Source organism: Gasterosteus aculeatus, chromosome 9 (genome assembly GCF_964276395.1).
Source record: "Gasterosteus aculeatus chromosome 9, fGasAcu3.hap1.1, whole genome shotgun sequence".
Taxonomy (NCBI): Eukaryota; Metazoa; Chordata; class Actinopteri; order Perciformes; family Gasterosteidae; genus Gasterosteus; species Gasterosteus aculeatus.
The window spans coordinates 22,196,075-22,216,351 of NC_135696.1; the positions used below are offsets into that span (position 1 = coordinate 22,196,075).

At 48.5% G+C, this 20,277-nt stretch overlaps 2 protein-coding genes across 3 annotated transcripts in view; one reads left to right on the forward strand and one right to left on the reverse strand.

Annotated features, from left to right (window-relative positions):
• The first annotated feature begins 9,089 nt into the window (after window positions 1-9,089).
• LOC120814928 (transmembrane and immunoglobulin domain-containing protein 1-like) lies at window positions 9,090-13,981 on the forward strand. 2 transcript variants are annotated; one of them, XM_078079878.1, is made up of 6 exons: window positions 9,090-9,242; window positions 11,938-12,207; window positions 12,377-12,470; window positions 12,592-12,649; window positions 13,455-13,540; window positions 13,624-13,981. In XM_078079878.1, the coding sequence occupies exons 1-5, from the start codon at window positions 9,194-9,196 to the stop codon at window positions 13,536-13,538; spliced, it is 555 nt and encodes a 184-aa protein (XP_077936004.1). In that variant the 5' UTR covers window positions 9,090-9,193; the 3' UTR covers window positions 13,539-13,540; window positions 13,624-13,981. The 2 variants fall into 2 exon arrangements, with proteins under 2 accessions (XP_077936004.1, XP_077936005.1); XM_078079879.1 differs by lacking the exon at window positions 9,090-9,242 and adding an exon at window positions 11,047-11,250.
• Window positions 13,982-15,666: 1,685 nt separating this feature from the next.
• The window catches only part of cacna1ib (calcium voltage-gated channel subunit alpha1 Ib), an 85,107-nt gene continuing 80,496 nt past the window's right edge, over window positions 15,667-20,277 (reverse strand). Inside the window, exons 35-38 of the mRNA XM_078079880.1 lie at window positions 19,688-19,807; window positions 19,035-19,164; window positions 17,917-18,095; window positions 15,667-17,090 (exon numbers count right to left, since the gene is read on the reverse strand). Of these exons, the coding sequence (XP_077936006.1) occupies window positions 16,506-17,090; window positions 17,917-18,095; window positions 19,035-19,164; window positions 19,688-19,807 (1,014 nt within the window). The 3' untranslated portion in view covers window positions 15,667-16,505. The remainder of the gene's footprint in view (window positions 17,091-17,916; window positions 18,096-19,034; window positions 19,165-19,687; window positions 19,808-20,277) is intronic.

Consider the following 20,277-nt stretch of genomic DNA (forward strand, 5'->3'; position numbering starts at 1 on the left):
ACACGAGCTCATCCGCCCACATCGAGCGGCTAGTTTCTCCCTCGCTCACCTGATTGATATCCCGTTGGAGTGTGAGTGTGTTCTAGATAGATAAACAAGCAAACTGGTGGATTCATCAAAGCAGAGGCGACACACTTTTGCACAATTTCGGTCAAAGCACAGAAACCTTTTTTACCGCATAAGTAGTTTCCACTTTGTTCGTATCAATAATTTGTGGGTAAAAAGAAGAAGAGAAAAACACTGTTTGTGTGTCCGATGATTTATATGCCGGCAGTTGGTGGCATTTTGAAGTCTGGCAGCCGGTCCGGCGCCATTAGTTATTGTCTGGGTCCCCGTCTGTGGGCCCGCCCCCTGAGTCTGGACCCCCCCCCCCCTGTGATATATAGCCAAACATCGCCCTACAGAGTTCGACCCACCCCCTCCTGGCTGCATGCTTTTAAATGGGAATGAATGAGTTCCGACACCGAGCGGCGCTCCGCGGCTGCCAGGTTGCCATTGGCAACATTTTGGCATCAGTGGCAGACATTTTTTGGGGCCACAGTTTTGGAGCCCAGAGTTCTTTTTTTTTTCAGTTGCTTTGCTTTTTTACAGCCAGAAGTGACACGACGAAGAAGATTCAATTCAATTGGTTTAATTGCCAAAAATGCCAAATTAGCCTCCGAGGGCTTCACAGTCTGCACACATGTGACATCGTCTATCCCGAGACCCACTTGCTCCAACTGGACAACGCCGCTGTGAAGACCTGTCAATCACAGTGAGCCCCGCCCTTGCTGGTCGAGTTTGACATCAATTCAACATAAACCGGTGATACGCACACGATGAAGCTCTTTTCTTTCAATGCCTTCTACGTGGGTCATTGGCTCGAAGTGCTTCAGCGTTAGCGTTAGCTTTCACCTGATGAAATTGTTTTAGTTGACAAACCCTTCTTTTTGCGAGCGTTTGCTCATTGGAGGCAAACTAATTGGGTTCTCTGGAGTAACACGTGGATTAGTCAAAGCATTCAGTGAACCATCACCTTCGCTTGGTAAAGGTCAGACGCTTTGACAGATTGACAGACTCGCACGAAAAAAAGGCCCAGACGGGGAAAAAGTAAAAACAAGAAGAGAGACATTCCGGGGAGAAAAGGAGGAGGGCGAGGACCAGAGGGAGACCGGGGGAGACTATTACCCGAGGCAGACTCTGTCATGGAGTTAATGGGGTTCCCATCATCCCACTGCCTTTTGAACCGTGGCCTTTGCATACAGAAAGATCATTAACTCCCAGCTCTGCCTCGTCTCCTCGTCCCCCTGCCTCCATTTAAAGTCTTCACTAGATACTTCCTGTAGCTACCCCCCCCCCCCATCAGCAGACTACATCCCAGAAGACAGCCCCGCCATGTTCTCTAATGGAGACGTTCCCTCAGCCTACAGCTGTTCGAGCTTTGACATCTCAAGGGACTGAAGGTCCAGTCGCTCCGTCCTCCAGGGACCAGCATCCGGACCACGGGGGGAAACATGGAGGTAATGAGGTAGATATTGATGTTCATTTTACACGGCCCAACAAACCGGAACTACAGCGCCTCCCATCATTGAAACAGGAAGTAAGAGCCTCCAATGGGCGGGGCTACACTCTGATTGACAGGTCTCTAATAGACCGTAAAGCAGGGGATGCTTTAGGGCGGGGCTACACGCTGATTGACAGGTCTCTAATAGACCGTAAAGCAGGGGATGATTTAGGGCGGGGCTACACGCTGATTGACAGGTCTCTAATAGACCGTAAAGCAGGGGATGATTTAGGGCGGGGCTACACGCTGATTGACAGGTCTCTAATAGACCGTAAAGCAGGGGATGCTTTAGGGCGGGGCTACACACTGATTGACAGGTCTCTAATAGACCATAAAGCAGGGGATACTTTAGGGCGGGGCTACACACTGATTGACAGGTCTCTAATAGACCGTAAAGCAGGGGATGCTTTAGGGCGGGGCTACACACTGATTGACAGGTCTCTAATAGACCATAAAGCAGGGGATGCTTTAGGGCGGGGCTACACGCTGATTGATATGAAAAATGAAAACATTGAAAGGGAAACAAAGGACATTTATTATATTCAGATTCGACTTGTGTGATTGGAGACAAGCTTCTCCCTTTTCAATACAAACAGACCACCTTTGAAGTGAGGTGAGACCTTGAGAAGCTCAGGGCAGCAGATGATCGCAGATAAAACGGAGCCCCCCCCCAACCTCTCTACTGAGGCCCCCCACCACCGGTGGAATGTTGGGATTTTAACCATTATTGGAAATTAAACTGAGTGACTGCTGCGGCATCCAGCGGCCACAGCTCGCTCTGCCCCGAGAGGCGTGGCCTTCCTTAAGAGGGTTATGTGAGTTATGTAATGCGGCGGGAGAGAGATGATGGGCCGCGGACGTGACAGGAGGAGATAACGGGGAGCCTCCGCTCCTGCGAGCGTGTTTCGAATGAGATGCGGAGCGGGATGTGAAGCGTGGGCCAAAGGCGTAACCCCACACGGTATGTGGCAACGTGCACATAAACACGGGGTGTGCAGGAGTGAGATACACTGCACACGCGTGTGCGTTTCATTTCTATTCCCACCAGGGAGGTTTTATTGGTTGTTTCCCACCATCATTTCTTTAAATAAGAAGAAGTGTGACCAACACTTAGCTGGTCGTCACATTTAGTCTTAACAATAGCATCTTTTGTTTCTGCAAAGAAGTTAAATTGAGGTATTTTAAACACTTGCTAATTTGTCATCGTTGCTGCGTTCAGACATGCGGGTAGTTTGGGTTTCACTTCCCACGTTTTTGAACTTGAGAGATTTCTTTCTTCACTCAAACACGTGGAAGTGTGGACGTTCAGAAATATCATCAAACAAGGAAATAGTTTTCATAGTGATTTCAAGATCAGCCAGCAGGTTGTAAATGAAGTAGAACCTGCGTTTCACCTGAATGTGATGAAAACTGTTGGTGTCCTCTGGATGTGTCATGTGCGACGTGGTCGTCCTCTGGATGTTAATCTTCTTCTGGAGACCATCTGGTCCAATCACCTGCTTCCACAGCTGCGTCCAATCAGCTATCAGCACGTACGGCCTTCGCTTCCCACCGTACAGACACATGTGGCTGTATCGGACCCCAGTCAGTCCCCCATGACAAGGATGAAACAGTGGACCCTGATACATGAAGAATACACGCAGAAATAGACGATGTAAGAATGAGTCATCATGGCGTCACTTATTGGTTGTTTTTTTGTATATGTCTCTGGTAGAGACCTGTCAATCAGCGTGTTGCCCCGCCCTAAAGCCTCCCCTGGGTTATGGTCTGTTTGACTCTAAATGAACATCATGCTGTGTTGAAGAAGACTTGAAACTAGAGACTGAGACCATAAACTCATGTTTACAATGTTTACTGAGGGAATAAATCAAGAGAGAAGTAGAGTCATTTCCTCATAGACGTCTATGGGAGCAGAGGAGTCGCCCCCTGCTGGTCACTACAGAGAAGTAGAGTCATTTCCTCATAGACGTCTATGGGAGCAGAGGAGTCGCCCCCTGCTGGTCACTACAGAGAAGTAGAGTCATTTCCTCATAGACGTCTATGGGAGCAGAGGAGTCGCCCCCTGCTGGTCACTACAGAGAAGTAGAGTCATTTCCTCATAGACGTCTATGGGAGCAGAGGAGTCGCCCCCTGCTGGTCACTACAGAGAAGTAGAGTCATTTCCTCATAGACGTCTATGGGAGCAGAGGAGTCGCCCCCTGCTGGTCACTACAGAGAAGTAGAGTCATTTCCTCATAGACGTCTATGGGAGCAGAGGAGTCGCCCCCTGCTGGTCACTACAGAGAATGCAGCTTTAACTCATGAAGTTTTGACTTCACTCTGCAGAACGTCCAATCCCAATAAAGATGTGTCCTTATGTTGTTCAGTCAAGGCACCGAGTGAGCAAAGTCTGCAGAGAAAGCTTCCTGCACATGAACTGGATTCCAGGGGTCCTCTGCGGGAAAATCCATTTCCTTCTGCAGCCAGTATACCTGGACAAATGAGACAAATAAACACGCTGTTGGTCTCTGCAGTGCCACAATCTATATATATATATAACCTAAAATATGTGATCAATATTTCCTTCATTACTGAAGTTTTCACTGACTATGAAATGAGAGAAGTTGAAATAGAAACTTTACTCACGTGTCGCAGTAATCTCCGGGGATTTGAAGGGACACGTTCTATCACAATGTGACATGTTTTTTAGATGACTTGCAGAAACTAAAAAACGTAAATACCAGTGCAGAGGAAAGAAATGATTAAAGCCAGCAGAAGGAGAATTGCACAAATCTGCTTCAAACACTCCTACTTTGTATGTATACTTTAGGCATTGTACTGTGTGTAATGACAATAAAAACACTGCTACTACTTCTACTACCGTACTAGTACTCGCCGAGCAGCACTGTGCAATGTTACTGACTGACAGGTGGACATGGTGACATCATGGTTCACTGATAAGAGGCTGCGCCCTCTCCTCCAATAATACCATGTGCACATGTGCACTGGTCTGGGAACAAATTGCAGCTGATTGAAGTCGTACCTCTTCTCTGTTGTGATGCTTTCTCCATGCTAATGCCCCCCCTCAGGATTCAGCCAGTGTGGCCGTGTGCCGCGTCGCTCCAATCACATTTGGGTTGATTTATTCAGATGGTTCATTACACATTGAAACGGAAAACGCAGGAGAGGAAATGGAATGATTCTTGCTTTTAAAACGTCCAACGTGGGAGTCCAGCTCTGGGACGCAAGAATGACGATCAGAGACGTTCCGTTTGTCGTGATGTCAGTTTTGGACCGTTGCTACATGAAGCTTTGATTTTCCTTTTCCGGTCTTATCCGAATGTGAGGGTTCTAATACTACGAACAAACATTACACTAATGTAACACATCTGTATGTATTTCATTTATTATTATCCATCTCTTATTATCTCTACAGTGATTACCCATCTGTCAAGGATCCAGAGCTCTCTGCAGCTCCTCTGCACATTCACGCCTCTTCACCACAGCCAGCAGATGTGAGCCGGTAATTAACGGGCTGACGAGGCAGATGCGGAGGTCGGGAGCTTGATGCTGTTCACATCTGCCCCTCGCCGGGGGCCAGGTAGAGGGCTCCGTGCGCCGGGCCTGAGGGGATGGTGCACGCTGGGAAAAGCAGCCGCCGGGGCTGCCGATGTCGCCGAAGAGGTCGCAGCGGAGCACCGTGGCCAATTAGCAGATCAGCAAAGAGATGAACCTTTTTGTCAGTCAAGCTATGCCTGAGCGGCCTGAAGGGGTTTGGATGGGGGGAGGCCAACGGGCGAAGGCCGGCAGTACAGTTTGGTCCCACGGCCGTGTGATCGATGCAATCACGTGTTTTTATAATCCTCACAAAGAAAAGGCAACAAGCAGCGCTTGACAACGGTCACCAGGTGTTGGAATCCCAATCGGTTCCCTGTCGAGCATACAAGAAATATGTGGTTCTTCTTCTATACAAGCAGAGGAGTCGCCCCCTGGTGGACGGCAGAGAGAAGACACGTGTTAAATGTTTGATGGGTCCGAAATCAGGCATTCTATAGTTTATTTGTCTGATTTAAAACAACGCCCCTCTCGTGAACTTTGAAGTTCCTTTAGCGTAGTGGTGGAGACGAGTCATGTGACCGCGGTGGAGTTCTTTTATAGCCCGACATGAAGTCATGTGACCGCGGTGGCGTTTCGTAATAGCCAATAGGACGCAGCATTGGCCAGGCACCATTGGTTCCCCAAGGGGGGCGAGGTGGCCCGACAGGGGGCCCGCGGCTTTATTACCAACTCCAGCACAGCGACGCCCGTGAAAAACAACATACAAAAGTACAAAAACAAAAGCGACATGACGTCTTGACAGGCGTTGTGTTCGAACCACGGCAGCAAAGAGGCAGAGGGAGAGAGAGGAAGAGAAAGGGGGAGAAAGAGGATTTCAGAAACTCAGCAAAACAGAAAAATGCTTTGGAGAACTTGAAAGTTTTTTTGCACAGTTTCAAACTTGAATTTTGAAGTTTCTTAAAGCTGCATTCTCTCCGAAGAAACACTGTGCCGGTTTTCAGTCTCATGTAGCAGCGATCACGGCTGCAGATTCTCGTTCTATTAGAAACTAGCCTCTCTGGTCACAGGTAGAAACAAGTATCTGGTTCTGCAGAGTGAAGTGAAAACTTCACGAGTTAAAGCTGCATCCTCTGTAGTGACCAGCAGGGGGCGACGCATCTGGTGCCATAGGAGTGGTAGAAAATAACTCTCTCTTGATTTATTCCCTTGGTGAACATTGTAAACATGAGTTCTAGTCTCAAGTACAGCATGATGTTCATTCAGTAAATGATGGTCCATTTAGAGGAGCACTAGAGCATCATGGCTCAATGTGTGTTTGAAGGGGTGGGAGTGAGAACATGAGAACTTTACCCTCTGAATGTCGTGCATAACCACGTCAGTGGGTCCCTCCAATGCAGCTCCATTGAACGCGGTGAGCACACCTCCCTCTGACCACCTACAAGGTCCTGAGCTCTGTGATCACCTCCTCCCTTCTTCTCCGTCCTTCTGCTTAGCTTCCTTTAGCTTGAGCCCAGACAGGGGAGGTGGTAATTGCATGTCAAGCTCTGCGGCCCCCCCACCCTCCGCTGCCCGCCTGCTTTCCTGCTTCTCAACGGGCGTTTTATTGTGCGGCACTAAAAGGAAACACATGTTTAACTATCGCTCTGATTAATTGGCTGTATACGTTCCACCAGTTCTCTCTCTGCGCCAATTACCTTTTTCTTTTAGTGGGAATCCAAATGAAATTGAGAGAGCTCTTATCTTGTTATTGCTCTGTAAATTCGATCAAGTGGTCACACGTGGTTTGTCAGGGATGTGCGTGTGTGTCTGTCTCTGAGTGCTTAGTTGGAATTTGCAATAGTTTAAATGTATATTTCTCCATAAAAGTCAGCGAGGAGTGGAACTCTCTCAGATCGCGTTAAAGCTGCATTCTGTGTAGTGACCAGCAGGGGGCGACTCCTCTGCTCCCATAGACGTCTATGAGGAAATGACTCTACTTCTCTGCAGTGACCAGCAGGGGGCGACTCCTCTGCTCCCATAGACGTCTATGAGGAAATGACTCTACTTCTCTGTAGTGACCAGCAGGGGGCGACTCCTCTGCTCCCATAGACGTCTATGAGGAAATGACTCTACTTCTCTGCAGTGACCAGCAGGGGGCGACTCCTCTGCTCCCATAGACGTCTATGAGGAAATGACTCTACTTCTCTGTAGTGACCAGCAGGGGGCGACTCCTCTGCTCCCATAGACGTCTATGAGGAAATGACTCTCTTGATTTATTATGGTCTCAACATTTAGTCACAAACTAAAACGGCCAACATGCCAAACTAGAGGCCTCAGTCCGCATGTCGCTATGGTAACTACATTGACTTCCTGTGTACAGTTTATGCTCCTGATCCTGTTGCCACTTTCAAGACAAAACCAAGAGTTTGCAAACTAATCAAACTAATTACAATGTTGTTATTAAACACTATGCTGAACAGGCACTTTTTAAAGTGTCCCCATTATGTTCCAATCCGCTGGAATTACAAAGTCACAGATGGTTGGATTGGAGCTGATGGGGAAAAACGGCTTGTGGATCTTTTACTCTTAATTATGTTTCAGGGGGAAAACATCAAGAGGCAATGCAGAACGTCATGAATCTGTCACGGTGTGGTTCTATTTCCTGTCTTATTTTGTAGTTTTCTGCTTCTTGTCTCCCTGGGTAACTTCACTTCCTGCCTTGTCCTGTCATCCTCTGATTGTTTCCACCTGTGTCCAATCACCTGCACCTCCCTTGTGTATTTAAGCCGTGTGTCTCTTGTGTCACTTGTCGCGTCATTGTCTTTTGTCACGGATGTCCCTGTCGATCTTCCTGGATGGTCCTCGTTCCTGCCTGCCTTTTTGCCCCCTGTTTCTGTGTGTTTTCGCCCGTTGGCCTTTTGCATTTTGACTATTAAAGTCCTTTTTTTTCCCCGCAAACTCTGCGTTTGAGTCCTGCCTTTTTCCCCACGCAACATCCCTGACAGAAGCGCTGGGTTTTTAACAACTAAGCGGTTTGGTCCGAAGTGACTGGAGTCACCGAGGAGTGACGTGTGTGAGTGTGCGTCTGTGTGTGTCAAAATAGGTCGATTTATACCCAAAAACACTGGTCGGGGGTCGTCGTGGCGCAGGGGTTAGAGAAGGTGTGCTGGGAAGCACAAGGTTGTTGGTTCGATTCCAGGCTGCCCCATGTTCCATGTTGAAGTGTCTCTGAGCAAGACACCTAACCCCTAATTGCTCCCCGGGCAAAAATGTGAAAAAGCCACGGGTTTAAAGTGTAATTGGATAAAAGCGTCTGCTAAATGTAATGTAATGGTTGAGGTTTTTAAAGAGATGGCACCTGGTGATAAGTATTGACTGTACAACACCCTGAATTCATTGTCCCCAGAAGGTCAATCCTACTGATTCTCTATCTAGCACATAATGTGGTTAGATACCTGTAATACATACTGATTGTGCAGGTTGTCTTTAGTGACACGTGATGTGGTCTAAACAACCTGAATCAACAACTGTCTTTCCAACATGAAACATTAAAATTGACAAACTCAGAAAACAGAGCAGAAGTATCTTCATTCTCTTTGGTTGGTTCATCGACCGACCGACTGGTAACCGAGGGAAACGCCTGATATACTGACTGAAGGCTGTTATTCAGCTTGCAGACGTATTGCAACCTGGCCCAAAGTGGTCCACATTCAGGCCTGTCCACGGACTGTACCGTGGCGGTAGCTGACGTTTAGCAGTCAAAAAAAACTAACAGGAGGACGTCACACTGCAGCCTTTCACTTAATGTGAATTATTACAGAGAATGAAGAGACGTTTATGCTGCTTACAGGTTCATCAAGATGATCTTCACATATTAACAACACTTTTATGATGTTTCCTTTTAGCAGAAGTAAGACGTTAACATTAAAGCAGCTTCTTATTCTGCAACTCATGCATACTAATGACGGAAAGAGGAAGGAAGCTCTGCTGGGTGTTGAACAGCAGCTTGTTACCAACTCCAGAGGAGACGAGCTGACCTCAGAGACATCAGCCTCCTCTTTAATGTAGACGTGTTTCTGGTGACTTACTGAATAAAGAGTTTCTGATCTGCTGATTGAACACAGAGGAGCAGCTATGAGTCCATCAGCCGGTGGATTAGTCGTCTTCCTTCTCTCTGTACAAGGTACTGTACTTCTACATTTATATTGTGAGGCCGTTACACACCTCACACACACACAGGGAGCTGTGTTTTTACTTCACACACAGGTCTGATGTCATCACACACAAATAATGACTAAATGAACATTAACAAAGAAGAAATGCTCTGAATAATTTGTCTCTGTTGAACTTCCTCTAATCGTTCAGCAGCGTTTCTTTGCATTAGACCACATTTAGAGGCTGTTATTCACTCCGAGTCTCTGACGACGTCTGTTCTTCTTTTTGGAGCATTTTATTGTGTATTTGTGGTCATTTTTATTCTCTTCCTGGTTGTTCAGTGTCTCTTTGAGGGACATTTTGTAGCTTTGATCCGTGTCACAGATAATTAATTCAATGCCGGATGCTGAAAAGTCACATTCTGTGGTTTTAGACAAATAGATATTGTTTTGGAAAATTCTATTTCTTATTTTTTGTTGACTTTTGAAAGCCAGTCGAGTCTTAAAACACTTCTTATCAGTGACGTGTGATCTAATCAGCACATAACTGTCACGTTAGGGGGGAGGTGTGAAAATGTGCGTTTCCGTGCCGCCATTTTGTCAAAAATTGAGCGAATATGGGCGGTGTCTTGTGTTTGTGTGTGTGTGTGTGTGTGTGTGTGTGTGTGTGTGTGTGTGTGTGTGTGTGTGTGTGTGTGTGTGTGAGGGCACATCCTATTATTTTGCATGTTATCATACAAGGGTCAAAGGCGTTGGCGTGCAGATGGGTGATTTAATTAATCATACGTGTGTTAATAAAGGTATCTGGGCATTTGATGTGGTTTCGACCGGAAAATGCATCTGCCCCCGTGGTTACCATGGTTACCATAGTCGTCCATTGTTTGATTAAATAATGCAGCTAAAAGCTTATGTCAATTGTGTCAAAATGGCGGCCAAATTGCCTGAACAGACACACGTGTATTTTCACACTTTCCCCCCAAAGGAGCCGTTCATATTCTACTAATCTATATGTCACAGTATCGTTCCCCTCAGAGTTCTGCATTTCTCTACAGTTTCCATCTCCACTCTGCAGCAGACTGACCACAGACAGAAGAGCACAGAGCAAAGACACTCTTCTTCTCATCAACCAAACCCTTCTAATACTTCAACTTGAGCTTTTTCAGCTCCACAGGTTCAATACGTCGCTGTTCCTTCCAGCTGCAGAGTCCATGTGGACATCGTGGACTCTTTCATTACTTTCTATAAACTCAATGATTTTCATATTTCTCATAATATCTTTTCTCTTCAGTAAACTACCAATGAGAGTGTGTCCTGTGATGTTGTTCTGAGTGTGACTGTGGTTCCTGATGTGCTGTGTTACAGTGATACAGAGTCAGGATGGATGGAGAGTGAATTACGATCAGACTGACGTCTGTGCTGCAAAAGGATCAGAAGTGTTTATAAGATGTGAATTCACATACCCATATGGAATATATTACTCTGATATAAAGGACACATTCTGGTTCACTAAAGAGAAAGATGGTGAACCTGTGGATCTGACAACAGACTCTGAGTATTCAGGCCGTGTGGAGTATGGATGTAGTAGTAAGAGTTGTTATCTGATCATCACAGACGTGAGAGAGAGCGACTCAGCTGAGTACAAACTCACATTCATGACAAACAAACCAGGAGAGAAATATACTGGTTCACCTGGAGTCACTTTGTCCGTCACAGGTAACATTTTAATTCACATATTAATCATCTACAAATGTTCAACATCTAGAAAACTAGAGTATAAATGTCTTCTGTGAATGTTGACACTTTAATAAATAATATTCACTGATTCAGGTCTCCAAGTGAAGGTGAGAAGATCAGATTCTACCTGGTTGGAGCTGACGTGTCACAGCAGCTGTGTTCTATCTGATCATCCTGAATACTACTGGTACAAGAATGAAGAGAACATCAAGACAGGATCTTCTCTTCTAGTCTCCTCTGGTTCTACAGACAGATATTCCTGTTATTTAGGAGGATCTTATGATCACAGTTCTCCTGCAGTGTGTAAGTTCACTCCACTGTGTCGGCCTGTGGAGCTTCAACAACATCTCACATGGAGGCACCAGACCGCTGCATGTAAACTAGAGGCATCAAAAAGATGAAGCACAACGTTCCTCAGGAGGTGGAGCCGTGATCCACTGACCAGAGGGTTGCTGGTTCAATCCCCGGCCCCTGCAGTCTACGTGTAGAAGAGTCACTCACACACTGACACAACAACATGATTCTAATCACAGCTGTAAACACACTGGAGTCTAAATGTTAAAGGAGACACAGATCTTTATTTATGTCATTCTCTTATTAATAGAAACACAAATATAAACCATCAGCAGACAGAATAATGTGATTTTCATAAAGACTCAAGTGAATTATTCCAGAACATAAGTAGAAGTGACGTGTCAGCTGGTGGAGGAAACAATCAATAACTCCTACAACAACTAGAAGTGAGAGGACAGACTCAGCTAAGGACACAAGCAGCATCTAAAGAGAAGAATGTGTGGAGATATGAACATTACAAAGGATTAAAGGCTGCTTATTGTCACTTTACACCAGCAGGAGTCTCACCTGTGACAGCTGCTGTGATGAATACTAGAGATAGTCTGAGAGAAAGACACACAAGTATTCATTCAAATGATCAACTATCTACGCTAACATCTTCTAACCTCTTAGTATGTTTATTCACGTCTCCACCAGATGGTCCACAGCGTCCCTCTGTGTCAGTGAGTCCCTCTGCTGAGATGCTGGAGGGCGATTCAGTGACTCTGACCTGTAGTGCTGATGCTAACCCAGCAGCTAGCTACACCTGGTACAAGGAGGATGGAACGTCAGACCCTCGTCTTTTCAGTGAAGAACCTCAGCTGGTCTTCAGCTCCATCCAGTCCTCTGACTCTGGAAATTATTCCTGTACAGCTGAGAACCAGCTGGGGAGGAAGACGTCTGACTTCATCTCTATCGATGTGAAATGTGAGTGAAACAACCTTTTTAAAAGCAACATAATCACTACTGAGTCTGGTGAGTTTCTCCATGACAGGAATCGTCTGATCAACAAACAGCATCTCCTGCACGTTTATCCATGAATCAAGTCCTTCTGATGAGGTAACGTGCTGTTTGTCTAATAACTGTGTGTCTCCAGCTGTTGGTAGAACAACAAGGATAATTCACATCACCAGGTGGACTCTGGTCTCTGTGATGCTGATTCTTCTGCTTGTCTTCTGTCTGTGGACGAGGTAAAACAACTAGAACTCCTCCTCACTGAGCTTTTACTTTGAAAAGGTCTTTCAATAGTGAAGATAAAGGTTTATTTGTTGACTCTATTTGTGTATCTGTTTGTTTTATGACTGAATGCAGGAATAAGAAAGCTGTGAGCTCCACCACTGAACCACATGAGTCCAGAGAGGCTGTGGAGGTGAGACATTTGTCCTCAGAGACAGAACTCACCAAAGGGTCATCGTAGAGAGTCTTGCTGCAACAAACCACACTGCATGTTCTCCTGCAGGCTTAATGTTATTGTTGGAATGCTTCATATGAGCTTTAGTCCTTTCTTTAATATTTGTTGGGATGCTTTTAAGCCACAACAACTAAAGGTCTTGCAAACGTTTCTAGTTGTACTTGTTGTTTCACACCAGCAACAAACAAGGATCTCACACATCACACATTAATGAGAATAATTTATATTCATCCTTCCTGTCATATAGTCTCATGTATTATACATTGTTCATTCTGTACACATGACGTCATTGTAGTCTGTCCATCAGGAGACGGATCCTCCTCTGATCTTCTCACTGAGGTTTCTTCCCTTTTTCCCTCTTGGAAGAGTTTTTTCATTGTTTGGGGAGTTTCTCTGTGCCGATGGAGGGTTTCAGGGCCGAGGATGTCGTATGTGTTCAGACTGTAAAGCCCTCTGAGGCTAATTTGTAATCTACGATTTTGGGCTCTACAAAATAAAATGAATTGAATTGAATGCTAAGCTAGCTAACGTCATTAGCATCTTACCTCGGAGCAAACAAAGGAGTTTTTATTGGTCGTTGATGGATTCAGTCTTCCACATGTTTAATCCATAAGTGACATCAACCCTCTAAAGGCCTCTGGTCCCTAGTTACGGTTGCTAACGTAGGAATGTACAGTGTGCGTTGGGGGAGGGGCTTAGCCGAGGGTCGGTTGTATCTGAACTGCTTCTCTGAGGCCTTTGACTCTCATCGTCTCTCCATCAGATGGACCTTCATCCTGAGTATGAGGACCTCTCAGACATGGCAGCACAGAGAGAAGACCCAGAGGAGCAGGAGGACCAGGTGTGAAGGTCAGCCAGGTGTCAATCTGCTGCAACTCAAAACAACTTCCTGCTTCCGTTTCTGAGGAATAACTTCATGTGATCTTCTTCAGATGCAGTGAAACCAGAGGGAGACTCACCTGGACGGAGACAGGAACCAGTGGACATATTTCCCTTCAGTACCACAAGTTATTATCTGAGGTCTTTACAAAGTTAAAACTGTACTTTTTATTTCATTCTCTTTGCTCTTGAATCACTGTTTTTATGTTAAATGTTCTTTTATTCTTAATTGCATTGGTAGAGAACTTTGACTTTCATTGTTGCTGAAATGTGTTTTACTGTTAAACTTGCCTTAAACCATCAGAATTAGTGGCTTGTAGCAGAATATTCATGATGCTTTAATTATAGCTGTGCTGCTACATTACTTGGTTGCGTGATTGAATTGAAATCCAATAAATTGGCTTTAAGAAATACTGATCACTTATCAAGTCTTTGTTCATGGGATTAAAGGACAAAGAGCAGAAATAAAATGTATCCTAAGGCCATTTCCCTGGTTCCATAAAGCCGCATTGTGCCTGTGAGGGCAGCAGAGGAACGTGAACACAAACACCAGGAGTCGGTGGTTGAAAAGCTGTTTCACTTTTATATTACACGAGAATGACATTTAGAAAACAGAAAAGAAACTCATGCATTTTTGGAGAAAGAAAACTGTCGGAATGATAGAGGGGGGCGAGGGGGGGGCGAGGGCTCTGGAGTACATGAACACATCATCATCTTTGCAGAGACCTTTGAATCCTGGTGACATGTTCTTTTCTGTTACATTAATTCCTAAACACAATCTCCTCTCACCACGTTGTCCCTCAGAAGGACTCCAGTACAGGGGGGGGGTGGAGCTAATACAATTGGATGAGAATAAGGAGGGGGGGGGGGTCTCAAACAACCATTGACATCTTTGCATGATAACTGGGTGGGTGGCGGATCAAACAGGTCCACCTGCTCTGGATCGAACAAAGACCATCACACAATAACTGTGACGTCACAACGCGGGGCGAGTCACACCGACTGGACGCATCGCTCGCCCCGGTGGGCGGAGTCTGGGGGGGGTTCTAATATCTTGCTACACTCAAGCAGACCTGAGTCAAATAGTCGTTTGGGTCAGAAACTGTGAGTCCCGTCTCCTGAACCATCGGAGAGACGAACCTACAAGAAGCCGAACTCGATGTCAACCTGAATATCTGAACATCTGTCGTCTCTTCTTAATCAAATCAAACCACTGCTCACTTTCATTAGAAACACACGGTCGGCCTGAGAGTAAATGTGTAGTTCGTTCAAACGGCGTCGTCTGGGTTTGTTGCACCGACTGTTGTTCAGTCACATCGATGCATTCATTAATAGTAGGGGGTCGATGGGGGTCGTAGGGGGGTCGGGGGGGGTGGGAGGGGGTCGTAGGGGGGTCGGGGGGGGTCGTAGGGGGTCGGAGGGGGAGGAAGGGGGTCGAAGGGGGTTGTAGGGGGTCGTAGGGGGGTCGGGGGGGGTCGTAGGGGGTCGTAGGGGGACGGAGGGGGTCGAAGGGGGTCGTAGGGGGTCGTAGGGGGACAAAGGTGGTCGAAGGGGGTCGGGGGGGGGGTCGTAAGGGGTCGTAGGGGGGTCGGGGGGGGTCGGAGGGGGAGGAAGGGGGTCGTAGGGGGACGAAGGTGGTTGGAGGGGGTCGGGGGGGGGTCGTAGGGGGACGGAGGGGTTCGAAGGGGGTTGTAGGGGGTCGGAGGGGGAGGAAGGTGGTCGTAGGGGGTCGTGGGGGGTCGAAGGGGGTCGTAGGGGGTTGGAGGGGGAGGAAGGGGGTCGTAGGGGGTCGTGGGGGGTCGAAGGGGGTCGTAGGGGGTCGTAGGTGGTCGAAGGGGTCGTAGGGGGTCGTAGGGGGTTGTAGGGGGTCGGAGGGGGAGGAAGGGGGTCAAAGGGGGTCGTAGGGGGTCGTAGGGGGTTGTAGGGGGTCGGAGAGGGAGGAAGGGGGTCAAAGGGGGTCGTAGGGGGTCGTAGGTGGTCGAAGGGGTCGTAGGGGGTCGTAGGGGGTCGAAGGGGGTCGTAGGGGGACGGAGGGGGTCGTAGGGGGTCGGAGGGGGTCGGGGGGGTCGTAGTGGGTCGTAGGGGGACGGAGGGGGTCGTAGGGGCGCTACACTCGTGGTGCGTTCACACGCGCACATCTAGTCCGTCTTCACAGAACTCTGGTTTGATGGATGCTGGTTGACGTCGGGTTTCCAGGACGAGAAGAACAACCCGGACTTCTGCACCGCGTCCGATGCTCGTTGTAAACCGCTGGAGACTCGACCCTCCAGACGAAAAAGGTCAATTCTCTCCTTCGTATTTAAACCGAACCGTCGTGTACGAACCAGAACTTTAACTACATACAACTTTAACTCGCCGATCGAGCGCGGTGACTAAAATGGTGGAGATAACCTCGAGAAAATGACCCGACTGCTTCCTCCTTGTGAAGCCGGTAATGTTCACGGCCATTTGAAGAACGATCGTGGCCCATTTGAGGGTCGAGATGCTGAGACTCTTCTAATGATTTTCATCACTCTTACAATTACATTTATACATTCATATATTTGTATAGCATCAGAAACCTCTTTGAAAGTAATGGATGGAGCTAAAAGACGCTCCTATCAAAGACGAACAGCCGGGTTGGTTTCACCCGACCCCTTTGAGCCCTTAACGTAAGAAGCACACGAACCCTCCAGCCTCCCATCCTGAACAAACGCATGGAAGCTGAAAGAAGGACACAGAACAAAGGAAATCTACCCGACCCTGAACACAACACGCGGTTTGTTGGATGCTACTGTTAGCGGTGGTTGTTACAAAAAAACACGATGGCCGACCGAAGTTCAGTTCTTCCATCAGCTGTTCGTCTATCAGCGGACCCCCCCCACCCCCCCCCCCCCATTGTCCTGAGCCGACCTGTCAGTCACAGAGTCCCACTACAGAGAGGCAACAGGTCCTTTCATCTGTTCTTCCTGGAGCTTGTGTCTGTGGGCTGGCTGCTGAGGGCCGTGACGTTACCGTCCTCCTCCTCCTCCTCGTCCTCTTCCTCCTCCTCCTCCTCCTCCTCGTCCTGCTCCTCCTCCTCGTCCTCCTCCTGCTCCTCCTCCTCCTCCTCGTCCTCCTCCTCCTCACCTCTCGCTCGACCCCCCGTCCCGGCGTCTCTACTCCCCCGGGCCGACAGGCCGCTTCGGTCCAGCGAGCCCGCGCTGTCGCTGTTCAGCGTCTCTGCCGAGTGTTCGCTGCTCGGGGTCCGGCAGAAGCCCCCCCCACCCATCCCCGCCCCCCCGTTCTCGTCCGAAGGGCCGAGGCCGGGGCCGGCGCCGCTCTCGCTTTTCCGGCGCCCCCTGGTGGCTTCGAGGGGGCAAGCGCCGCATCCCTTGAGCAAAAGGGGGTCCCTCTGCCCGGCGCCGGGCCCCCGGGGGGAACAGAGGGGGGCCGCGGGGAGATCCGGGTCTCCGGGCGGAGACGTACTGGAGCTCAGCCCCTCCTTCAGGGAGGTCCGCAGGCCGCCCCCCCCCAGGGAGGAGTCACTGCGGGACGAGTGCTGCAGAGACAATAACGGCAGTGATAATGAACTGTTAATGAAATGAACTCTTTGTAATTGGAAAAGGGAGATTTGAACTAAACAGAATCATCCGTGGTTCTAATGTTTGTCTTATTGGTGCAACATGTTTGGTGCAGATCTAGACAATGTGACACGTGAGTCATTGTTCATAATCCCGACACCACGGGGGGGCAGAGGGGGGGGGGGGGGGGGCATCGACTGAGTGAAAGAAAGAAGCAGAAGACCAGAGGACGAGGAGGAGAGGCTAATTAGCATTGAGCATCACAGAGCTGAACCAACCAACAGGTAGAAAACCCGTCTCCATGGTTACAAGAGAGCAAGAACTAAAAGAAGAGCTGTTGGACTCAATAATATGAGGTCATAGCTCTGATTAGGGGGGAAATAACGTCGAGCATCATTTCCTCTGAATGATGTTTGCAGAACAACGGATGATAGTTTACTTTATTTCACAAATAGAAAAGTGCAGGAAGCAGCAGAAAGCGACTCCATCTCTATAATATGAAGCATTTACAAGATAACACTGAATAGATGTACGTGACATGTGACTACGTAATGTTCACAATGTGTGTGTGTGAGTTAACGCGGGTTTGTGTTCATGAAGGAGTTGAAACTCCTGCTTGAAAGGATTTCTTACGGCCCTTGAAGGCACCACGCAGGAAGACCCATATAGAAAAGCAACCACATAGAAGCTTAAAACTTTGTCAGATCCACGTCTCACGGCTCCGGTTCACCGAACCCACAACCCCACACCCCCCCCCCCCCCCGGTGGGTCTCCTCCCCCCGGGGGGGGGGGGGGTGGCCGTACCTGCCAGCTCAGCGGCCGGCTGTTGGCTCCGGGTGAGCGGAGGGAGGGCAGCCGGGGGGGCGGCCCCCCCTCCACGCCGCTGCCGGGGCTCCCCGGGTGGAAGAAGTCTGCCGGCAGGTGGAAGGCGGGCGAAGAGCCGCCTCCTCCTCCTCTTCCTCCTCTGCTGCACCTTCCTCCATCTGCACAGAGAAGGTCACAGTTTCATTCAGCTCAACGGTCGTATTGATTTGAGGGGATTACGTTTGGGGGTGACCCGTTTACCGGGATTAACCGCCATGTGGATCAAATGAAATATTGACATGTGAATAATCCATGATTTGTATCACTAGTATTACTATTACGATTACTTTGGTTTCACCTTCCCTCCCACATCCTGGGACGTGTTTTATTTCGATCCCGAGACATCTAGAACCCGTTGGTTGTGTTGGGAAGCAGCTCAACGGATGATCTGGTAAAATCGTGTGTTTGTGGAGGAGTCGCCCCCTGCTGGGCAGTGAGACGTCGTCAGGGTGGCGACCCAGAAACCGACGTGTTCATATTCGCCTTCTGCTCAAATGATCAATGAAGCTTTAGAGCTCGTATTTCATCCCAGAAGACATTAAGACAATTAGAGAATAACTTTTATATGAACGACATGTCACGGATCAACATCTACGTCCTCCTCTGTGATCCCAATCCCACGCCTCTAATTCACGGGGTCACGGCGAGCGCCGATAAGGATGCCAAGGACCGCTGGAGACAGGTGAGCCTGAGAGGGTTCCCTTGACTATGATTGGATGAAGGGGAAGATTCGACGGGAACCTTCTCATGGTACATCTGGAATCTGTGGAAGGGTCCACCGGAGAGAAAACTACTTCTCATTCACATTTTATTATATAAATCATAAATATATCATTGAGAATCTGCATTCCAGCTCGAGAGTCACTCAACAAACAGGAAGACAGGTTTGCTAAATAAAAAGAAAAGGATTTATTGTAAAAACGGGCCCTAAAGCCTTAGGGGGCGGGGCCACGCACTGATTGACAGGTCGTATACGGCGTGTCCTCTGCCGTTTTCCCAGCGAGACGCTCTGACTGAACTCACACAGCATCACCTCGCATCACGTGCACTTCAGGTACCTGTGCACGGCGCCGGGCTCTGCGGGAGCGCCTGGACCGCCTCCTCGCTTCCTGAGCTGGGGGGCCGAAGGCCCTCGTAGGCCCCCCGGACGGGCAGCTCCTCCGAGCTATGGGAGTCACCGCTGCCTCGCTGTGGGAGGCGGGACGAGACCGAGAGGATGAGCGATGAGCGGCATGTGACAGTTCACCATAGTAATACTTATACTGTAATACTAATACTGTAATACTAATATTCTAAACACTTTCCTCACAGGGTCCAAAGATAATAGAGTCCTTCTATCGTATATAAGTTCTACTATGAGTTAGTAGATCTTTACAAGGCCTCCTCTCTATGGCTTCGTGTGCGTATCTGTGGGTTACACTCGCTGTGAGCCTGTACTTCCTCCTGATGTTTAAGAGTGATTTTGTTTGTGTTGTACTTCATAACTCGGTGTATTACTGCAGCAGAAGGTCAGAGGAACAGAGAGGAGCTTTTCTAAGCCTCCGGACTGGTCTACTGCTTATGGAGGACTACGAGCCGCCAACAGCCCAGTGCCAGTGTTAGAGGTCAAAGGTCACCCTCAGTGTTGAATAAGCGCTTCTCTTTGTGTGTGTGTGTGTGTGTGTGTGTGTGTGTGTGTGTGTGTGTGTGTGTGCGCCGGCCTCCCTCTTACCAGCAGCTGGTAGCTGCTCTGTTCGTCCAGGCTGAGGTCATCGGGCAGCGCCGGAGACGACGACTTGTCGGACAGCTGCTCCGACGTAAGAGAGGCCTGCTCCACCTCCGCCAGCTGGATCTGTGCCGCCGAAACACAGGAAGTACAGCAGGTACTCAGGAAGCAGTGACCGCACACACAGGAAGTACAGCAGGTGCTCAGGAAGCAGTGACCACACACACAGGAAGTACAGCAGGTACTCAGGAAGCAGTGACCACACACACAGGAAGTACAGCAGGTACTCAGGAAGCAGTGACCACACACACAGGAAGTACAGCAGGTACTCAGGAAGCAGTGACCACACACACACAGGAAGTACAGCAGGTACTGAGGAAGCAGTGACCACACACACAGGAAGTACAGCAGGTACTCAGGAAGCAGTGACCACACACACAGGAAGTACAGCAGGTACTCAGGAAGCAGTGACCACACACACAGGAAGTACAGCAGGTACTCAGGAAGCAGTGACCACACACACAGGAAGTACAGCAGGTACTCAGGAAGCAGTGACCACACACACAGGAAGTACAGCAGGTACTGAGGAAGCAGTG